This window comes from Muntiacus reevesi, chromosome 8 (genome assembly GCF_963930625.1).
Source record: "Muntiacus reevesi chromosome 8, mMunRee1.1, whole genome shotgun sequence".
Lineage (NCBI taxonomy): Eukaryota > Metazoa > Chordata > Mammalia > Artiodactyla > Cervidae > Muntiacus > Muntiacus reevesi.
Genome location: NC_089256.1, coordinates 83,195,055 through 83,214,217, shown reverse-complemented (window position 1 = coordinate 83,214,217; position 19,163 = coordinate 83,195,055). Strand labels below are relative to the sequence as shown.

General features: G+C 41.7%; 1 protein-coding gene and 1 pseudogene across 1 annotated transcript; both read left to right on the top strand.

Moving 5' to 3' along the window:
- The first annotated feature begins 1,673 nt into the window (after window positions 1-1,673).
- On the top strand, window positions 1,674-2,119 carry LOC136172973 (small ribosomal subunit protein bS18m pseudogene; annotated as a pseudogene).
- An 8,891-nt stretch (window positions 2,120-11,010) lies between these two features.
- IL12A (interleukin 12A) lies at window positions 11,011-17,985 on the top strand. The gene is made up of 7 exons (XM_065943055.1): window positions 11,011-11,200; window positions 11,819-11,970; window positions 14,899-15,012; window positions 15,363-15,404; window positions 15,481-15,522; window positions 15,622-15,765; window positions 17,500-17,985. Exons 1-7 carry the CDS (start codon window positions 11,185-11,187, stop codon window positions 17,653-17,655), a joined length of 666 nt encoding a protein of 221 aa, XP_065799127.1. The 5' UTR covers window positions 11,011-11,184; the 3' UTR covers window positions 17,656-17,985.
- The last annotated feature ends 1,178 nt before the right edge of the window (window positions 17,986-19,163 follow it).

Here is a 19,163-nt window from a genome sequence, read left to right as displayed (position 1 = left end):
CTTCCTGCTTTCAGTGGAACTGATTGAACTACATTCTAGAAATAAGGGTACATAGATACAGATCAGCCGGGTAAAGGCTTAAAAACCCAGGCTCAAGTCAGCTTATTCCCTTTTTAGTTTAAGGTATTCTGCTTTTAATCTGACCATCTGCCACAGTTAACATCATGGACAGTCTTTACAACTTTTTATATGCAATGTCTGGCATTCAATCAAAAATTACCAGGCATACAAAGAGACGGGGCAAGAGAAAAAACACACAATAGAAAGAGAAACAGAGATGATCCAGACACTGGAATTATCTGTCACAGAATGCAAAATAACTGTGACCAATATGCTCAAGAAATTAGATGACAAGATGGAGAGTTTCATCAGAGATTTGAAATCTACGTATTAAAAATAAAAAGCCAAATATAAATTCCCAAACTGCAAAATATAATAAATGAATTTAATAACAGTTTAGACAGATGAAATTAAAGTTCAACAATTGAATTTAACAACAGTTTAGATAGATGAAAAACGTATTAGCGATTCAGAAGATTGGTTAATAGAAAATATCCAGATGGAAGCATCCAAATCAAAAAAAGAAGAAAAAGGTGAAAAATACAGAAAACAGCATAAAGATATGGAAGACATTGTGAAAAGGTCGAACATATGTGTAGTTAAAATTCCAGAAGCATTCTAGAATGAAACTGAATTGGAGTAATAGGGGCAATATTTGAGAATTTTTCAAAATCAACTTGAAGGGATCAAGTTATAGATTTAAAGGGATTAAGTTATAGATTCAAAAAGTACTACAAACCTTGAGCAAGATAAATACAAAGGAAAACACATCTAGGAATAGCATAACCAAATTTCTAGGAAAGCAAGACTGGAAAAGAAAATCCTCCCGAAAATCAGTCAGACTATCTTCCATACCCTCAGGAGAGCAATGAGAAACAGAAGTAATGGAAGTCAAAGGACTCTGGGATAACATCTTCTAAATGTTAAAAGAAAATAATGGCCAAGCAAAAGTATATTTCAAATATTAAGGCGAAATAAAGACATTTAAGACAAAAAGTAAGAGGATTTGTTGCCAGCAGACCTGTGCTTTAAAACAAAGAAATCTAAAAGGAGCCATTTTGGCAGAAAGAACAATTGTCTCTGGTATAAGATCATACAAATGTGGAGGAATGAAAAACACTGGAAAATAAACATGAATAATGACTATATAAAACTATAAAAATGACTGTTTGGAGACTTTAAAAAGCTAGTACTGGGTAGCTTGTTTTTCAGGCCTTGTATATTGAGAAACTTTCACTGTTTTTTAAGAATCAAAAAAGGATTGTCTTAACTAGGAATATTCTGTTTCCTTCCACATGAGGGGCCATACAGCCTCAAAAAACTGACCTCAGCCCTTCTACTCACTGAAGAGTAGGGCTTGTGATGGGCCCTCCAGGGATTATTTAAAGCCTCATCAATCACTGTTTAGAAACCAGCCCCACAAAAGGAAACTAGCAACATGCTAACATACTAAGGGCAAGGCCGCTGTGTTATAGGGCCTCGCCCATTGCCCAACTGTGTGTACAGGATCCCAATAAATTGTCCCAACAATCCCAGCAGGTAGGTGTTTTTCCTCCTGTTTTATAGGAGTTCAGAAAAGCTAATGAAATAACCCAAAACTGTACAGTTAGAAAATGATGGAGGGGAGGGGAGGAGTAAGCAACCATGGCCTCTATGGTAGCTCTTGCAGTAGGCTAGGGAGGAGAGAGATGCATTTCGTGACAGCTGCTGTCTGCCTCACAAATTCTGGGACTCATGCAGTGCTGTGAAGCTGTTCACAACATAAACAGATAGCAAGCAAGGAGGACCTGCCTGCTCCAATGGAAAATCCTTATAAAGAGCCTCTGAAAAATTATATCTTGTGTGGAAACCATATAGATGATAAGAATATTCAGCTTTTATCCCAGTTTATTTCTCCATTTACTGGATGCATTTATGGGAGGCACATAACAGGTCTTTGTGGGAAGAAACAAAAAGAAATCACAAAAAGGATTAAGAGAGCTCAAATATAGGGGGTTATGCCAGTTACCCTGCATATCTCAAAGACCCTAAAGTTTGTAACATCAAATATAGGGAGTAAATTATATATAAAGTTATCATCAGTATACTTACTTTGCAATTAGAAAAAAAAAAGAAAGTGATGGAGGTTTAGATTTTAAACCAGTTCGGCAAAGCCCATGGTGTTTCCACTCTACCAGGCCAGAGGCTAGAAAGGCTCCAGCCAGTGAAATAAAGTGAGTCACATAATAGTGACTACATGCGTAGCACAAGTGAAATGATAAAGGGATGGATGGATGAATGAATGGACGGAATGCACGCGCATGTGTGCTCAGCTGTGTCCACCTCTTTGTGACACCATGGACCTCTGGCCCACCAGGCTCCTCTGTCCATGGAATTTTCCAGGCAAGAATACTGGAGTGGGTTGCCATTTCCTTCTCCAGGGGATCTTCCCAATCTAGAGATGGAACCCAAGTCTCTAGTATCTCCTGCATTGGCAGGCGGATTCTTTATCACTGTGCCACCTGAGAAACCCCAGAGATTACACATCAGTGTAAATCAACTATATTTCAATAAAAAAAATTTTTAAGAGCTATCAGAATGGGTCTAGCATCTCTCTAGAAAGTTCACTCCACCTGCCATTAAGTGATCTTTTAAAAGACAAATAAAACAAAGTGAAACAAAAATAAATAAAGCTGCAATATATTTGAATGTTAAATAATTCAAACCATAAAGAGGTTATTCAATAAAAAGCAGATTTTCTCTTTACTTCAAAGATTCAATCTCCTTCTCTGGTGGAAACGGTCATTGATTTTCTATGCTCTTACGAATGTAGATCTATGTTGATGCTATACCTTCATCTATGTGTACATATATACGTGTGTGTATAAATATATATGTATATACCTTTTCTTTGCACAAACAGAAGCATACTACACAGTGGACGCTGAACCTTAATTATTTTTTTTGGCCATGGCTTACAGCATGTGGGATGCTATTTCCCTGACCTGGGACGGAACCATTGCACCTTGCATTTGAAGTGTGGAGTCCTAACCACTGGTCCTCCAGGGAAGTCCCTGGGCCTTGATTTTTCACATAACTATTTTTTTCAAGATTTTTTTCAAATGTGAACCATTCTTAAAGTCTTTGTTGAATGTGTTACAGCATTGCTTCTGTTTTATGTCTTTTGGATTTTTTGGTCACGAGGCCTGGGGGATCTTAACTGCCTCACCAGGGGTCAAACCCACACTCCCTGCATTGGAAGGTGAAGTCTTAACCACTGGACTGCTAGGGAATTTCCTCACATGAATTTTGATATAATGAAGATTGTTCCTATCACACATATAAATCTAACTCAAGCTACACTGAAGAGTTCGTTGAAAAGATGAACTATGTTTTAATGAAATAAGCCCCTATTAATGGACATTTAGAATGTTCTAGGTCTTTGATATTAAAAATAATACTTTCAATGGAAATAAGTCCTCATGTATATGTGAACGTGTTAGTTGCTCAGCCATGTCCAAGTCTTTTCAACCCCATGGACTGTAACCCGCCAGGCTCCTCTGTCCATGGGATTCTCCAGGCAAAAATACTGGAGTGGGTTGACATTTCCTTCTCCAATATGTGCAAATAGTGTACAGGATAAATTCTTGGATATAGAAATGCTGAGCAAAAGTATACGTGTATTTTTTTTTATTTTAATAGCTATAGCCAACTAATGCTTTCAATAGACTGCACTAGATTATACTCCCTCCAACAGAATATGGCAACCAATTTCAACATACCCATAAATCATCAAACTTTTTAGTTTTGTGAAGTATAAGGCTAAAAACCATATCTGATCATTTTAATTTGCATTTATCTAATTTTAAATGCAGCTATTTGTCATATGTTTCTAAGTAATTTATATTTTTCTTTCTTCAAAATGTCTATTCATATCCTTTGCCCATTTTTTTTATTGGATTGTTGACTTTTTTCTTTTTAATATTCATATTCTTACACTAAGGAGATGAGCCCTTGATCTGTCACATACTGTTGCACATGTTTTCTTTCTAGGTTATCATTTGTCTTTAAATGTTATCTATGGTATCCTTTTGCTGTAGAAATGTTTGTTCTTTATATAATCAAATTTATCATTTTTTTCTTTTTAATATCTAAGCATCAGGTGATCTCATCAGGCATGAGGCTGCGATGGCCAGGAGCTGTATCATTTTTGCTTGTTTATTAAACTGTCTCAGGATGCAGAAAAATTTGCAATGATATTCATAAAAACCTTTATGAATATGGAGCATCAGTGAGCGATAATAATGTCTTTCCTGGAAATTTTTTCTTGAAGACCACTATTAGCATTTTTTGAGGTTCTTTAAGACAGTATGATAACATATAATGTTGCCTATAGAAATAATACTATGAACATTTAGGACTCCCCTTTCCCCTCATTGGGAAGTTGCCACTTAACATTTAAAAGAGTGCCAAGAGGCAGTTGTGGAAGAAACTAGTGATCGTGTGCCTTAATCCAAAAATCTTAACTACTCCTCTCACTGTGTAGTGGTATTTCATAGTGATGACGCTCTCCACCTTTACAAAATACTTACCTGGTGATAGATTATATAATCTGATCCGCATGACTAAACTAGGCCACCAGGCATTAACATCTCCATTTTGCAGATTTGAAAATTAGGAAAGGCAGTGGCCTGTCTTAGTTTATATACAGCTACCAAGTAGCAGAAGCCAGCTAGAATTAAGGTCTTTTGATCATAGATGCAAAGTCAGTGTTTCTGGCTCAGCTCACTACTTTTCTCCCTGCTGCTGAAACACTTCACCACCAAAAACAAAATTGCTCCATGGAACCAGCCTCATTAACATGGCATGCCTGAGGCTTGTCTATTCAGCTCAGTTCAGTTCAGTCGCTCAGTCGTGTCAGGCTCTGTGACCCCATGAACTGCAGCACGCCAGGCTTCCCGGTCAATCACCAGCTCCCGGAGGTCGCTCAAACTCATGTCCATCGAGTTGGTGATGCCAAACCATCTCACCCTCTGTCATCCCCCTTCTCCTCCTGCCTTCAATCTTTCCCAGCATCAGGGTCTTTTCCAATGAGTCAGTTCTTCACATCAGATGGCCAAAGTATTGGAGCTTCAGCGTCAGCATCAGTCCCTCCAATGAATATTTAGGACTGATTTCCTTTAGGATGGACTGGTTGGATCTCCTTGCAGTCCAAGGGACTCTCAAGGGTCTTCTCCAACATCACAGTTCAAAAGCATCAATTCTTCAGCGCATAACAGGAATATAAGGCTGTGCTTCTTACCCTGACAGGTCACCTTTCAGGAGCAGAGCTGTACTGGACCCTACTCTGTCAGGTGTCTAGCAGGAGAACACCAGTTGATTGATGCTCAAATTCAATGATCCCTATAGAAGAGAACCAGAGGAAAACTGACAGCAGAATCCTCGCTGTGCTGTGAAGGACCCTGGCATTTACAATACCCACCTACAGATTCACACTGACAGTTTCAACTGATCACAAACCTCTTTGGAACCTCACTTCTTCCAAGAATGGGCTGCCACTCTAAATCATGGCATCAAAGATACAGTGCTAAGTCTTAAGTTCAGAGCCTATGACTGTCAGCTTGCCTCCCAAGGAGAATAACAACAAAGGCAGGCAGTCTGAGCAGCTACTGATGTCTGATACAGCTGCAGTATCCAGCACTACTGATAATTTGGACGGTGTAACTTATTTCAGTTTGCGGGTGGGAGCAGCCATCCTGGGTACTGTAAAATGTTGAGTAGCACATGGCATCATTTCTCCACCCACTAGATGTCAATAGCAATTCCTGTCCCCATTATGACAACCAAAAATTGTTCCAGACATTGCCAAATGTCCTCTGGGGAACAAGGGCACGTCCAGCTGAGAAGCTGTGATACAAGACCTTAAAACATTCTGCCAAATATCTAAAAAGACTTCTGATTACCAGTGATGGATCTATTAGATGAGATCTCAGAGTGGCCCACTGCTCAAACCCAATGGGAAAAGCATGACTAATAGAAAAACTATCTGAATGTACCAAACTACAATTAAAGTTTGCAAACAATCCACTCCAGTATTCTTGCCTGGAAAATTCCATGGACAGAGAAGTCTGGCAGGCTACAATCTATGGGGTTGCAAAGGGTTGGACTCGACTGAGACTAAAACACACACACATACTTATATTTATATCTATTTTTTTATCCGCATTCCTCATTCTCATCCCATCACTCCTCAGTGGGATCTATCCTAATATGTTTAACACATTTCATTTGTTTGTGAGTGTCCTTGTATAACATGTACCATTTTGAATATATTCTTCTCATTAAAGTAAATGTAAGTCTGCATTTGCTTATCCGCAATTCTGAAACCTCACAGTTCTGGACCCCAAAAGCTTTTCCTTAAACTCACTTAGTAAAATCTGATACATGGGACATGAGGTTATTTGTAAACTTTACCCTGTTATTTGTAAGGGTATTTGTAAGGGTATTTGTAAGGTTATTTGTAAGGACATAAGGTTATTTGTAACCTTTATCCTGTTATTTGTAAGGTTATTGTAAGGTTATTTGTAAGGACATAAGGTTATTTATAACCTTTATCCTGTTACTTAATGTAACACATTCCTACATTTTGCTGCAGAAATATTGTGTTCAATCATGAGATGCTGCCTTTTCTTTTTCTAAAATCCAATTTTTTTGTACTCCTAAACAAACCTGACTGCAAGAGATTGAACTGTCTGTGTCTAGTATTATACACAGATCTTATTCTGGTTTTATCTTTATGTTTTTACCTAGTATTATGTTTTAAAGATCTACTCATATTGATGTGTATACATCTAGTCCACTACTTCTAAATGCTGCAGAATACCCCAGGAAGTGGATCCCTCACACTCTATCTATTCATTTCCCCACTGGTGGGTGACTAGATGGTCTCCAACTCCCTCCACTACAACCAATGACTTAACATGTATGAACATCTTCATACATGCTGTTTTATGAACCTTGGGATCTATATCTCTTTAGGATATATATCCAAGCTAGAACACTGGATAATCAGGTATGCGTGTACTTAATCCAACTGAAAGCCAGATGCCAAAATGCCCTCCAGGATAGCTGCATCAGTCTACTTGTATTACATAAAAAGAACCTAGGATCCTACATTTTCACCAACACTTGTCCAGTGTACTCATTTTTTTGGTGGTCTAAAAAGTCAAAGTGATATATTATTCTTCTTTGCTGTTCTGATTAGCCTTTGAGGTTTCTTCTCTGTATATTGTTGCCTGTTCATAAGTTTTGCCCATTGTCATTGGGGTTTCTTTTTCTTACTGACTTTTAGGAGTTCCTTCTATACTTTCCAGTTGGTTTTAGACGTTGCACAATATTTTCTCCCAGTCTGTCAGCTATCTGTTAACTTTGTCCATAGTTAACAGGAAATCATACTACAGAAATTTTTAATTTTATGTAATCAAATATATGAGTATTTCACTTATGGCTTGGGGCTTTCATGTTTTTAAGAAGTCCTTCCCACTCTTGAATGATGAAGATAGTGTCCTACATTTTCTTCTACTACTGCACTAATTTTACTTTTCACATTTAGTCTTTAACCTCCTTCTAAGTGGCTCCAATTTTGTATGATAACATTTTCTACTAAACAATCCATGCTTCCCAGATTGATCTAAGTGTCATCATACCTTTATGCTAAATATACATACATATGAGTCTGTCTATAATTTTCTATTTTGTTTGAAAGGTGCATTTGATTGTCCTATTGCCAAATGTTATTTGTATTACTATTGCTCTGAACTATATCTTTATATCTGGTAGGGCTATTTGCCTATCTCTATTATTTCTTTACAGGTTTAATTTAGATATTCATTCACCTTTATTCTTATATATTTTAGATTAGGCTTATTATTAAGTTCCTCAGAAAAGTTATTTGTAATTTGTATTGGGATTGCATTGAATATGTGAATTAACTAAAAGAGACTTGGGCTATTTATATCTTAAGATCTTCCAAAGTTATGTGTTTCCATTTAAATTAAATCACTCTATGTTCTTGACTGAATTTTCCCCAAAGATGATTTTATGCTTACATTAACTCATGTAATAATCACAACCACCCTACAGTACCTTTATTATCATCATTTTTCAGATAAGGAAACTGAGCTTGGACAGATAAGTAATTTGCACAAGAACACACAGCAAGTAACTAACAGAACCTGAATTCAAAAAGTTTAGAGTCCATATTCTTAACCACTGTACTGCTTCTCCATCAATAGGCAGTTACTTTATAGTTTGGCTGCTATTGTGAATGGTATCTTCTTTTTATTACTGTCTATTTACTATCTGGTACATTATTTTTATTATATTTTCTGAAAGGTTGTTACAGATGTAGAGAAATTTGGTTGATTTTTGAAAGTTAGTATTTGCATCCAGTGAAGTTTATAGATAGAGTCCATACAGACTAATTCTCTTATTAGTTTAGTATTTGATCTACTCTTTCTGTTGCTTTTTTATATATCAACTGTAAATAATGAGAGTTTTGTCTTTTACTTTCCAATTTTAAATCTCTCATTTCTTTTTCTTTCCTTATCTCATGAGCCAAGACTTCCAGTACAGGGCTAGACATCATGTAGTAGTGATCATGGGCAAAGAACGTCTCTTATAGAAAAGCAATGTTATCTCAGAAGAAGGCTGTCCTTTGACCTTGGCTACAGAACGTGCAGCACGTCAGAGAGCTGTTTCACTATAGATACAGGTTAGAAACCATGTCCAGTGGCCGAGAATCCACTCTGAGCAGAGGCCCTATGCTCATTTACGCTGCAGAAATTCTTTTTCCCAGGAGACAGCCTTTCCAAGGGAGAAGCGGCTCTGCTAAACTTGATTTCACTCTGACTTTAAGTACATGTAACTCCATCCTAAATCCCCATGGCAACGGTACAGCTCAGCACCCCTTATTTGCTTCACACAACCTGCAGACGCAACCGTTTCTGACAAGGTATTGCTCTCCATCCCCAAGGGGTAATTCACAGACCACATTGGAAGGAGCCTTAGAGGTCAACTGTTGGTCTCATTTTACACACATCTAAAAGTCCCTATGGTGGGTACCTCATAGCAGATGATCTGCTAAGGGGACTGATACCAACGAAAGAGAGAGCTGGAATCAGAGGAGGGGTTAACACTGCTTTCTCCTAATTGGTTTCATCACCACATCTGTAGCAAAGGTTGGCCCTGCCATGCATTCATGGTAACACCTCAAGGCCTACTGTGAGCCCATCCATCCAGGCTTCAACAGGGATCCAGAGGAAGCACCACTCTTCTCTCCTGTATTCCAAAAGGCTTATCGCTCTACAAGATGAGTGCATCTGCCCAAAGGTGGACACTGGACACTGAACACTGAAGTCCTGGGGCCATAGTGCAGTCAGATCCATTGGAGGCTCTGAGCGGATGACCAAACACACTTTCATACATACCCAGGGTGACTAACGCTCATGGTAGAAATGAGTGAACTGAAAAGTCCCACAGGAACCTCAAACCCAGCACATCCAAAGTGGAACTTCTCAGTGTCTCCTCCAAACTCACTCCCCTCTCACAGTAACCCCTGTGCAGGAACCAGAACCACCTCTCTTCAGCCATCCTCGGCACCTTCCTATCTGCTCACCTGAGGAGTTGCCAAGTCTCGGCCCCTCCCCACCCTAAGGATTCCATTGCCCACCCCGAGTCTCCAACCTGAATAGGCTTGGTCACGCCCTCCACTCCTGACCCCTGGGACCCATCCCCCGCATTGGTGTTCAGTCGTGTCCGCCTCCTTGTGACCCCATGGACTGTAGCCCACCAGGCTCCTCTGTCCATGGAACTCTCCAGGCACGGACACTGGAGTGGGTTGCCATGCCCTCCTCCTGCAGGGGATCTTCCCAACCCAGGGATTGAACCCAGGTTTCCTCCACTGCAGGCAGATTCTTTACCTTTGAGCCACCAGGGAAGCCCCCATCCTCCACACTACTGCTGGTTTTCCCATCATGCAAATGCAACCGCATCTCCTGCCGAAAACCCTAGAAGGCTTCCCACTATTCTCAGCAGAATGTACACTTCCCAGCACGGACCCTACCCTCACAGAACACCACCCTCACCCTTTCCACCCTCACACCGTGTGGATCACCCCCTTTCTTTTCCTTCCCCAACTGTGTGTCTGATCCCTGTTCCCTCGACCTAGAACTTGCATCCCATCTAATGTCTACTCACCTGTCAGCAATCAAGTCGCAGCTCCCTCCTTCTGGGCGCTCTTGCTGCCTCCTCAATGCCATGGCTCCTTGATAACCTTTCTCCGACCTCTCCTCCCAGGACTCTGTACATCCATCCCACTAAACTCTAATGATTCTCTCCTGGACGCTGTAAGAAACTGGATTCTCTAAGAGTGGTTACTGCATAGCCAGTCTGGTTTCATCCCTCTTTGCATTTCAGATGGTACCCAGGAATAAAACACATTGAGTCAGATTTGGTGTGGGAGTGAGCCGAAAGTGACCAGGTCACTGCTGGGTGCCTGTCAGTGTCGCCCTGGCGCACCGTGGACTATCTGAAAAAAATGAATGATGATTGAATGATTTGCCTACCCCCATCCAGATCTAGGCGAGAGGTCAGATCTCATCCTAGATTTGGATGGACTGGGGGATGGCCTTACTCGGTGTTCCGTCGGGAGGGGGCGCTGCGGAGCGGCGGGGCCAGGGCTGGGGAGCTGGGGGCGGGGGGCGTCCGAGGGGGGCGAGCCAGGGGTCGGGCTTGCCCGGGGACCCTGCGCCGCGACGCTGCGCCGAATTTCACTTTCGTTTTGGGCCAGGCCGGAGGCGGCGGGGCCGTCCCGGAACGACTGCGGCCGGGCGCACGGGGAGTTAATCCGAAAGCGCTCCAGCCCCGCGGGCTAGACTCCACGTGTCATCGAGAAGCTGATGTAGAGAGAGACAGAGAGAGAAAGCAAGCAAGAGATCAGAGTCCCGGGAAAGTCCTACCGCGCCTCGGGCAATTATAAAAATGTGACCCCTGGCTTGGCCTCCCAACCACCACCCTCACCTGCCGCGTGCACCCGTCTGCGTCCAGCTGCCGGCTCGGTTCCGCGTCCCCGCCGCTCCGCTCAGCATGCGCCCACTTCGCAGTGAGTAACCAGCCTCGCGTCGGGTTGGGGGACCGCGGCCGGGCGGCAGAAACTTGGGATGGGCTACGTGGAGACTGGAAGACGGCAATCTCGAGCAGAGGTGGAAGGATGCAGGGAGACGCTGCGGGCTTATCCTGCGCCCCATAAGACATCCTCTCTCTTAACCGTGGAACAGCCCCAGGAGCTAAGTATTATGCCCACTTCGCAGAAGAGAAACTGAGGCCCCGCAGGATAATTTCTTGCCCAGGCTCCCTTGGCGACACCATTAAGAGGACAGATCCCAGCCAGTCGGCTTCAAAGCAAGGCTGTGTCTCCCCACTGTTTCCAAAACACTGGGTGGCTTCCCCACCTGGCCTCGCTTTCCCTCCTCCTGAAACGGAGACTTTTTCTGGGTGAACTCTGCCCTGCGCCCTGGGCTGAACTCACAAGGCAGTAGTGTCTGTGGGTTGGCTTTCAGCCCTAGAACAGAGCACTGCCCTTCGAGAGCTTGATTCATCATCTCTCAGTTTCTGAAAGATCAGGGGAGGTTGGTGTCCAGGAAGGAGATCGGCGGAGATGGCCAGAGGAGATGGAAGGTGGAGGTCGGCCTGCTCATTCTTGCTCTGGATTCCCTTGCAGGCCTCCTCCTCCTGTCCACCCTGGTCCTCCTCCACCGCCTGCCCCACCCCAGTTTGGGCAGGAGCCTCGCCCCGAGCACAGCAGGCCCAGGAAGGAGTTGCCTCAACTACTCCCAAAACCTGCTGAGGGCCGTCAGCGACACACTGCAGAAGGTGAGCGTTTCATTGTCCTGTCCCCACCGTGTTCCCACTGCAGCCTCTCTAGTGAAGGGACAGCTCTGAACCCCTCACCTGAAGGAACTGCAGGGAAATTGTGGAAGTTAATCAGGAGCTGTCAAGAGAGAAAGAGGGAACTTTACAAATGGCCCAACTATTAGCTTAAGAGTCTCAATGAAATTGTGTCTCCAGAGAAGGCAGGAGAGGTCATAAATTACAATGGCATTCCTTTTGGCTGTGCCTACACAGAGGAAAGTGGATATTTACAGTGTTCCCTGTAGCCTGCCAACAGAGATGGAATTGTGTCAGGCCCACACTGTTCCTCTGACAACTTATCAATCCAGGAAACTGTTATTAGGGGCGGCCTCTGTGCTCCGGGGGCTACAAAGATGAATCGGCCCTGCCCCTCACGCTCCTCGCCAGCTTCCAGTCTGGTGGCTCTGTTTGTTGTTAGAGTAACACATTTCAGGGGGCTTGTGAAAGTGCACGTCCAGGCTTCCTTTTCTAGGGGGTGAATTGTCTAATTTTATTTAAAGCTTCATTTTTTTTTTTTTTAGCTTTCATATTTTAATGCAAAAAAATTTTTTTTCTTCTTCCTTTAAAAACACTCCAACATCTATTGCTTTGGCTGCAACAGCCTAAACTGATGTTTTTAAAGATGTCCTTTGACCTTCCTGCTCTCTAGTAAATCTTTCTGGAATATTTCTAGCTTGTTGCTTTATGATTGTCTTCAAGTAAGCTCAGTGCCACAAGTTCTCCTTAAGGAACTCTTCCCACCCCACCCGCCCACCGCAACCTTTCATAATGGGCTGCCCGTAATTCCTTACAGTTCAATCCATCTTAATTAAAAAGGCAGCTCAGCAAGTGAAAACTGCAGAGATAAGTCCTTTGATTCCTAAAGAAAAGTTTGGTATGGGTAAAATTTAGGAGCTCTGATTTAAATAGATGCTTCATGTGAAAAATTTGACTCTTCTACTCCCCAGAGGCAGCACCAAAGGTTAGAAGATCACAGAACTCAATTTGATTTTTTAATATGACTCCTGTGTCAAGTTTGCCAGAACAAATCAGCTGGCTACTTGTGGAGCAAAAAGAGATAGCAAATGCATGTGATTCAGAGGCCATATCCAGTCCACAGATCTGTCAAGTTTGGCCAGTGTCTTTTATAGTTTAATTTTTGAGTTTGATGTCATTGAAAAAGTAGACCGTTCATATAAGAATCCAGATTTCTAGCTTCTCCTGAAAAGATTTGAAGAACTATAGCAGTTGGACCCACATTTCCAAATATATATATATATATATATATAATTTTTTTGCTCTATTCATTTTTTCATTTAAAAAGTAGTTATTGAGTGTCTACTGTATGCCAGGCACTATTTCATAGATTCATCTTTTTTAACAATGCCATAATAATATAGATAGTCACTGTTTCATTTTGGAATAAAGGAAGGCAGTTATCACAGAAATAAAGCTATTGTCTTATTTGGAGATTTTTTTCTTTTTCTTGTTGCAGTGTAGTTGCAAATCTAACTTTTGACAACCTGCTCAGGCCTCCAGGAGCAGTGTATTCATTTTCTATTGCTGTTGGTAACAAATTACCACAAACTTAATGGCTTTAAGCAACACAAACTTATTATCATACAGCCCTGGAAGTCAGAAATCTGAAATGGGTCTCACTGGTCTAAAATCAAGGTGTCAGCAGAGCTGTATCTCTTTCTGGAGACTCTACAGAAGAATTCATTTTCTTGCCTTTTCCAACGTCTAGAAGCAGCCCACATTCCTTGGTGGCCCCCTTCCATCCTCAAAGCCAACAAATGAGTCTTTCTCATGCTTCATCCCTCTGACCTTGACTCTCCAGCCTCTCTCTTCCATTTACAAGGACCCAGAGATTACACTAGACCCACCCAGACACTCCAGGATAATCTATTTCAGAGTCAGCTGATTAGCAACCTTAATTTCATCTGCAACCTTAATGCCCCTTTGCCACATAATGTGACATAGTCTCAGGTTCTAGGTGTTGGGAGGTGGATATCTCTGGCAGGGGCATTTTTCTTCCTACCGCAGACAGGGTAGCAAGCTTGACTACTTGTTGCCACACGTGTCCTGTACTCTCAAGCTTTGGTTCATGCCCCATGCTGTTCCCTCTGCCTGACGATCCCCCTCCTCTGAGGATGTCCCATCCCTGGGGAACCTTTTCATCTCTTTCCACTCCCTTTTCAGAGCCTTCTGACCCTTCAATTCAGCCCTTCTCACCTGCTGGCATGTCCCCTGGTCATTTGGGCACCGGCCTGTCTCCACAGCTGAACTGGGAATCCTGGCGGGAATAATACAATCCCCTTCTTTGTCACATTCCTTAGTACCTAGCATAGAGTATATCAGGCTTGTTGAATGGAAAACTGATCTCAATCTTTAATCAGCAAATCACTGACTTCTTAAACTAAATTTCATACATATGCTCAGCATGCTGGTAAGATGATGTGTGTGTATATACTACACATTAAATCTCCACTTGTTTTCATGGTTGCATGCTGGTTATATCCATCAAGTGGTGACCTTAACAATCCCCCTCTAGAAGCTATATTTGAAAAAGATATTCATAAAACACAGATGCTTTGGCAAAAGGAAAAAAAAACTGTTTTCACCAGAAGCAAGTGTCCCAGCATGGTGTAGAGGCTGATTAGCACAGCCTGTTGAAATGATTTATAGTATTTACATAACTGAAAAACATATCATCCGGAGAAACATGTCATAAGCAAAAGGAGAGGAGGGAGTGGGAGAGAGTGTCAATGACCTGTTTCTTTGGTCTTATGAAGACCTTGAATTTTCTACAGGTCAGAGATAGTGGTCAAACTTGCTTTGGTGCCAGCATTACGGGGACCCTGGTGCGTTATTAATATCATAAACTGAGTTTTTTTTTTTATTTTACAGGCCAGACAAACCCTAGAATTTTACTCCTGCACTTCTGAGGAGATCGAGCATGAAGATATCACCAAAGATAAAACCAGCACAGTGGAGGCCTGTTTACCACTGGAATTAGCCACGGTATAGAGGATTTTCCTCCCAAAGCTTGTAACATGGTTAAGGGCTGTGCATCAGGTCTCATCTTCTTCCAAAAATGTGCATGCTTCTGGGCTCCATCCTCATGGGATGTCAACAGGCCCCATTGTAGAAGTTCAGCTTGAAACAAAAATGTGTAAAAATATGTGGTTTTTTACAATAGTGTAAAATATACATAACACTACTGAACTATACACTTTAAAATAGTTAAGATGATAAATTTTATGTGTGTTTTTTACCACAGTGAAAAAATTTGATGTTTGAGGAGTCAAAAAAATTTATATTAAGAATTAGTATCTTTTCAATGTGTGATTTTTTTTTTTTTTTTGCTCTAGAATGAGAGTTGCCTGGTTTCCAGAGAGAGCTCTTTAATAACTGTAAGTCAGAAAATTGAAGGTTTTAGCTCATATTATGAATTCATATCATTGATATCTCATTATTTTTTTCTTATAGCATGGGAGTTGTCTGGCTTCTGGAAAGACCTCTTTTATGACAGTAAGACACAAGATTCTTTCTTCAAATGCAACGTTGGGGTGGGGGGATGTTTTTAGCCCATTTCAATGGTTGGCTTTCCCACTTCATTGTATCACCCAGACCCTGTGCCTTAAAAGTATCTACGAGGACTTGAAGATGTACCACATGGAGTTCCAGGCCATGAATGCAAAGCTTCTGATGGATCCTAAGAGGCAGATCTTTCTAGACCAGAACATGCTGGCAGCTATTGCTGAGCTGATGCAGGTAAGACCTCCCGTCCTTCATGCTGAGACAGCCAGCCAGGGTCCCTGATGAAGGGCTGTCAGCCCTTCCTGTATTGGGGGAGGCCTGAAATGCCACCTTCAAAAACCAGCTACATTGTAGGGGAGACAGCCTCGAGGGTGCCCTCTAGTGAGCGGGCAACAGGAGCCGATCACGGTAAGGAGAGCAGCCTACTGTTGGTAGATCATGTGGTGTGCCGCAGGCTCTGGGCAAAGATGATGGGACGTCTGCTGTCCCCACAGTAACCACATGGGGTCTGTGGAAAGGAGGAATCTCATGCTTAGAGGGTTGTTCACTTGCCCGAGGTCACACAGCTTGGAAATGGCAGAGGTAGGATTTAAACCTCCAAAAAGGGATTCCACTCCACTCATCTTCTCCCAGATCTCTAATAAAACCTCTGCGATGTTCATGGTAGGGGCCATGCATATCTGCAAATACTGTTAGTAAAGAGACACTAGTCTAGTGCCCAGATAGGACCCATCCGGAAGCAAAATGTGGGTGAAAGAGAGAAATGACTTATCACCTGGGGATGTCCACAGTGTTACTCAGAGACAAGAACTTGCCTTGTTATTTCCTGAATCACCAGAGCACATGATGCTAATATGAAACATAGAAATAACCGCTTAGTAAAGAGCAGGGTGCTGCTGTGGTGACCAGGGCATGGGATAAATACGGCGTCAAGAATGATTATCTGAAAAGAAATTTATTTTTATTTCATTCCTTCTTTTTTTTTTTTCTTTTTTTGGTGCCAGATTACTTGTTTGAAAGGCAGTGAGCATCATGCAAGTATCAAAGAATGTTACCATCTAGACAGTTGTAGATGACATTTTATTTTCAGGACCAAGAATGGAGTCAGTTCCACCAATAATCAAGACAACTATGCCCAGACATTCTGTACCTCTGTGCCTCAGTTTCTTCCTCTGTGAAATGGGGTGATGACCCACTCTATATTTCTTTTGGACTTTTTGTGAGGAAGTACAAGCAAAAATGCCAATCAGTGTGCAAATATACGGGCTTCCCAGGTGGCACAGCAATAAAGATCCTGCCTGCCAGTGCAGGAGACCCAAGTTCTATCCCTGAGTCGGGAAGATCCCCTGGCAGAGGAAATAGTTACCCGCTCCAGTCTTCTTGCCTGGATAATCCCATGGACAGAGGTGCCTGATGGCTAGAGTCCACGGAGTCACAAAGAGGCAGACACAACTGAGCAACTGAGCACACAGTCTTGCGTTGTGTTATCAAATTAAAGGGCTCAAACTGGGAGACCCAGTGCCAGGTTGATTTATCTCACATGACTGAGCATCTGTAGCCAGCAGGTCTGATACTGACAGTTTCCGATCAGTAGCAATGCATCACCTCCCCCTTCTGAGAAGGACATAGCTTCTTAATGTAACAGACAAAAATTAATTGGATATCATAGCAGATGTCTCTTAACAGAATTGTTCCTTTCTAAAACGCAACTCCCACTGATGATTTTCTAAATAGCTTTCAGGCTCTTTTCAGAGCTCACTGAAGATCCATGTGCTTGGATAATGAGCACTTCTTCCCTCAGGTTCTGCCTGCCCATCTGGCTGGGAGTGGATTTGCGTTGGGTTTAGGAGAGGGAATGAGGGAGTGGGTTGCGGGCTCCGAGACGTCTATTGGCTTCACCCGTTTTTACAGATGAACGTTTTAATTTTGGAATACCGTCTATGTCATGCTCAATATTTATTCTCCTAGGCCCTGAATTTCAACAGTGAGACTGTGCCACAGAAACCCTCCCTGGAAGAAATGGATTTTTACAAGACAAAAGTCAAGCTCTGCATCCTTCTTCACGCCTTCAGAATTCGTGCGGTGACCATCGACAGAATGATGAGCTATCTGAGTTCTTCCTAGAATGCTGAGGTCTCTCCTAACCTTAAAATCATTTTTAGAAAAATTGGAACCAAAGAGATTGTAATCGGGCATGGGTTAAGAACTGGGGAGGGGGTGGCTGGACCTGTCCCTACTGAAGCTGGTACAGAATTCTCATGATTGTTTCCGTGAGTCATCTTTCCAGACTTGCAGAATGTGACTGTTCTATCCACATGATTCTTTTGATCAAGTCTATTTCATATTTACTAGGGATAAGTTATTTTCCTAAGTTTTCATGAGAAAATTGATGAGGGAAAATGTCCTCACAGAACGTGTTTTCTTTTTTTTCCCTTTAAAAGAAGAGTAAGGAATTATAAGCTATTTTAGTACCAAAGTGTTTGTAGAAACAAACACTCAAACATAATTTATTTTAAAGTATTTATTTATATAATTTTGTGTTCATGAAAGCGTGTGAACTAACTTATATTTATTTATGTTATATTTATTAAGATATTTATTGCCAAGTGGATTTGAGCTATATCTTATGTTGTTCTAAAAATAAAATGAATTAATTAAAAAAAGTAATTCTGTTTTTCTAATGTGATTGGAATGCTTTGAGTGCTAAAATACACATTGTGGGAAAACTGAAAACTGGCGAAATTTGAAAAAAATCACCTTGGAAAGAATGCCACAATATTCTTGCCCATTTACTAGTTCCTTTAATCCCATATTTTATTTTTTTTAACATCTCTAAAATTTTTTATTATTTCTATCTTGGCTCTGCTGGGTCTTTGTTTCTGCGTGTGAGTTTTCTCTAGTTGCAGCAAGTGACCGGGCTGTTCTCTAGTTGCGGCGCACGGGCCTCTCTTCACCGTGGCTTCTCTTATTGTGGAGCATAGGCTTAGAGCATGGGCTCAGTAGTTGGGGTGCACGGGCTTAGTTGCTCTGTGGCATGTCATCTGAATCTTTCCAGACCCAGGGATCGAACCCATGTCCCATGCATTGGCAGGCAGATTCTTAACAACTGGACCACCAGGGAAGTCCTTTAATCTCATATTTTAAAGGGAGCCTCATAAGACTGATCTACTTTAATACTGAGGCCGTTTGAGTGAAATTACAGCCTGTGAGAATATACTTTATTATTTTTGTTCAACATCTGAATCTAAAAGTAAAACACATAAAAATGCTCTTTCCTATTAACCACAGCCCAGTAACATACTGTGCATTAGCCAAATACATAATAACATCCTCCAACTGGGAAAAACATCATTAAGAGGCTTTCTAGTTACATTATTCTAATTTTTGTGACCTCTTGGTCTCTCAGGGGAGAATTGTTTCTAAATTACAATAAGAAAAACTCTCCCTTTGCTTTAAATTATATAGAACTCCTGCCCAAACCGCATGGATAATAGCCTTATTCTGGCTTGAGAGATGTGCTTTTTAATTCTTTAAACAATGAGAATTTAAAAAGATTTACCTGATGGAATACCATGCAATTTTCAAACTCTGTTAATCACATTCCTCCTTAATATGAAAAGGCCATAAGGAAT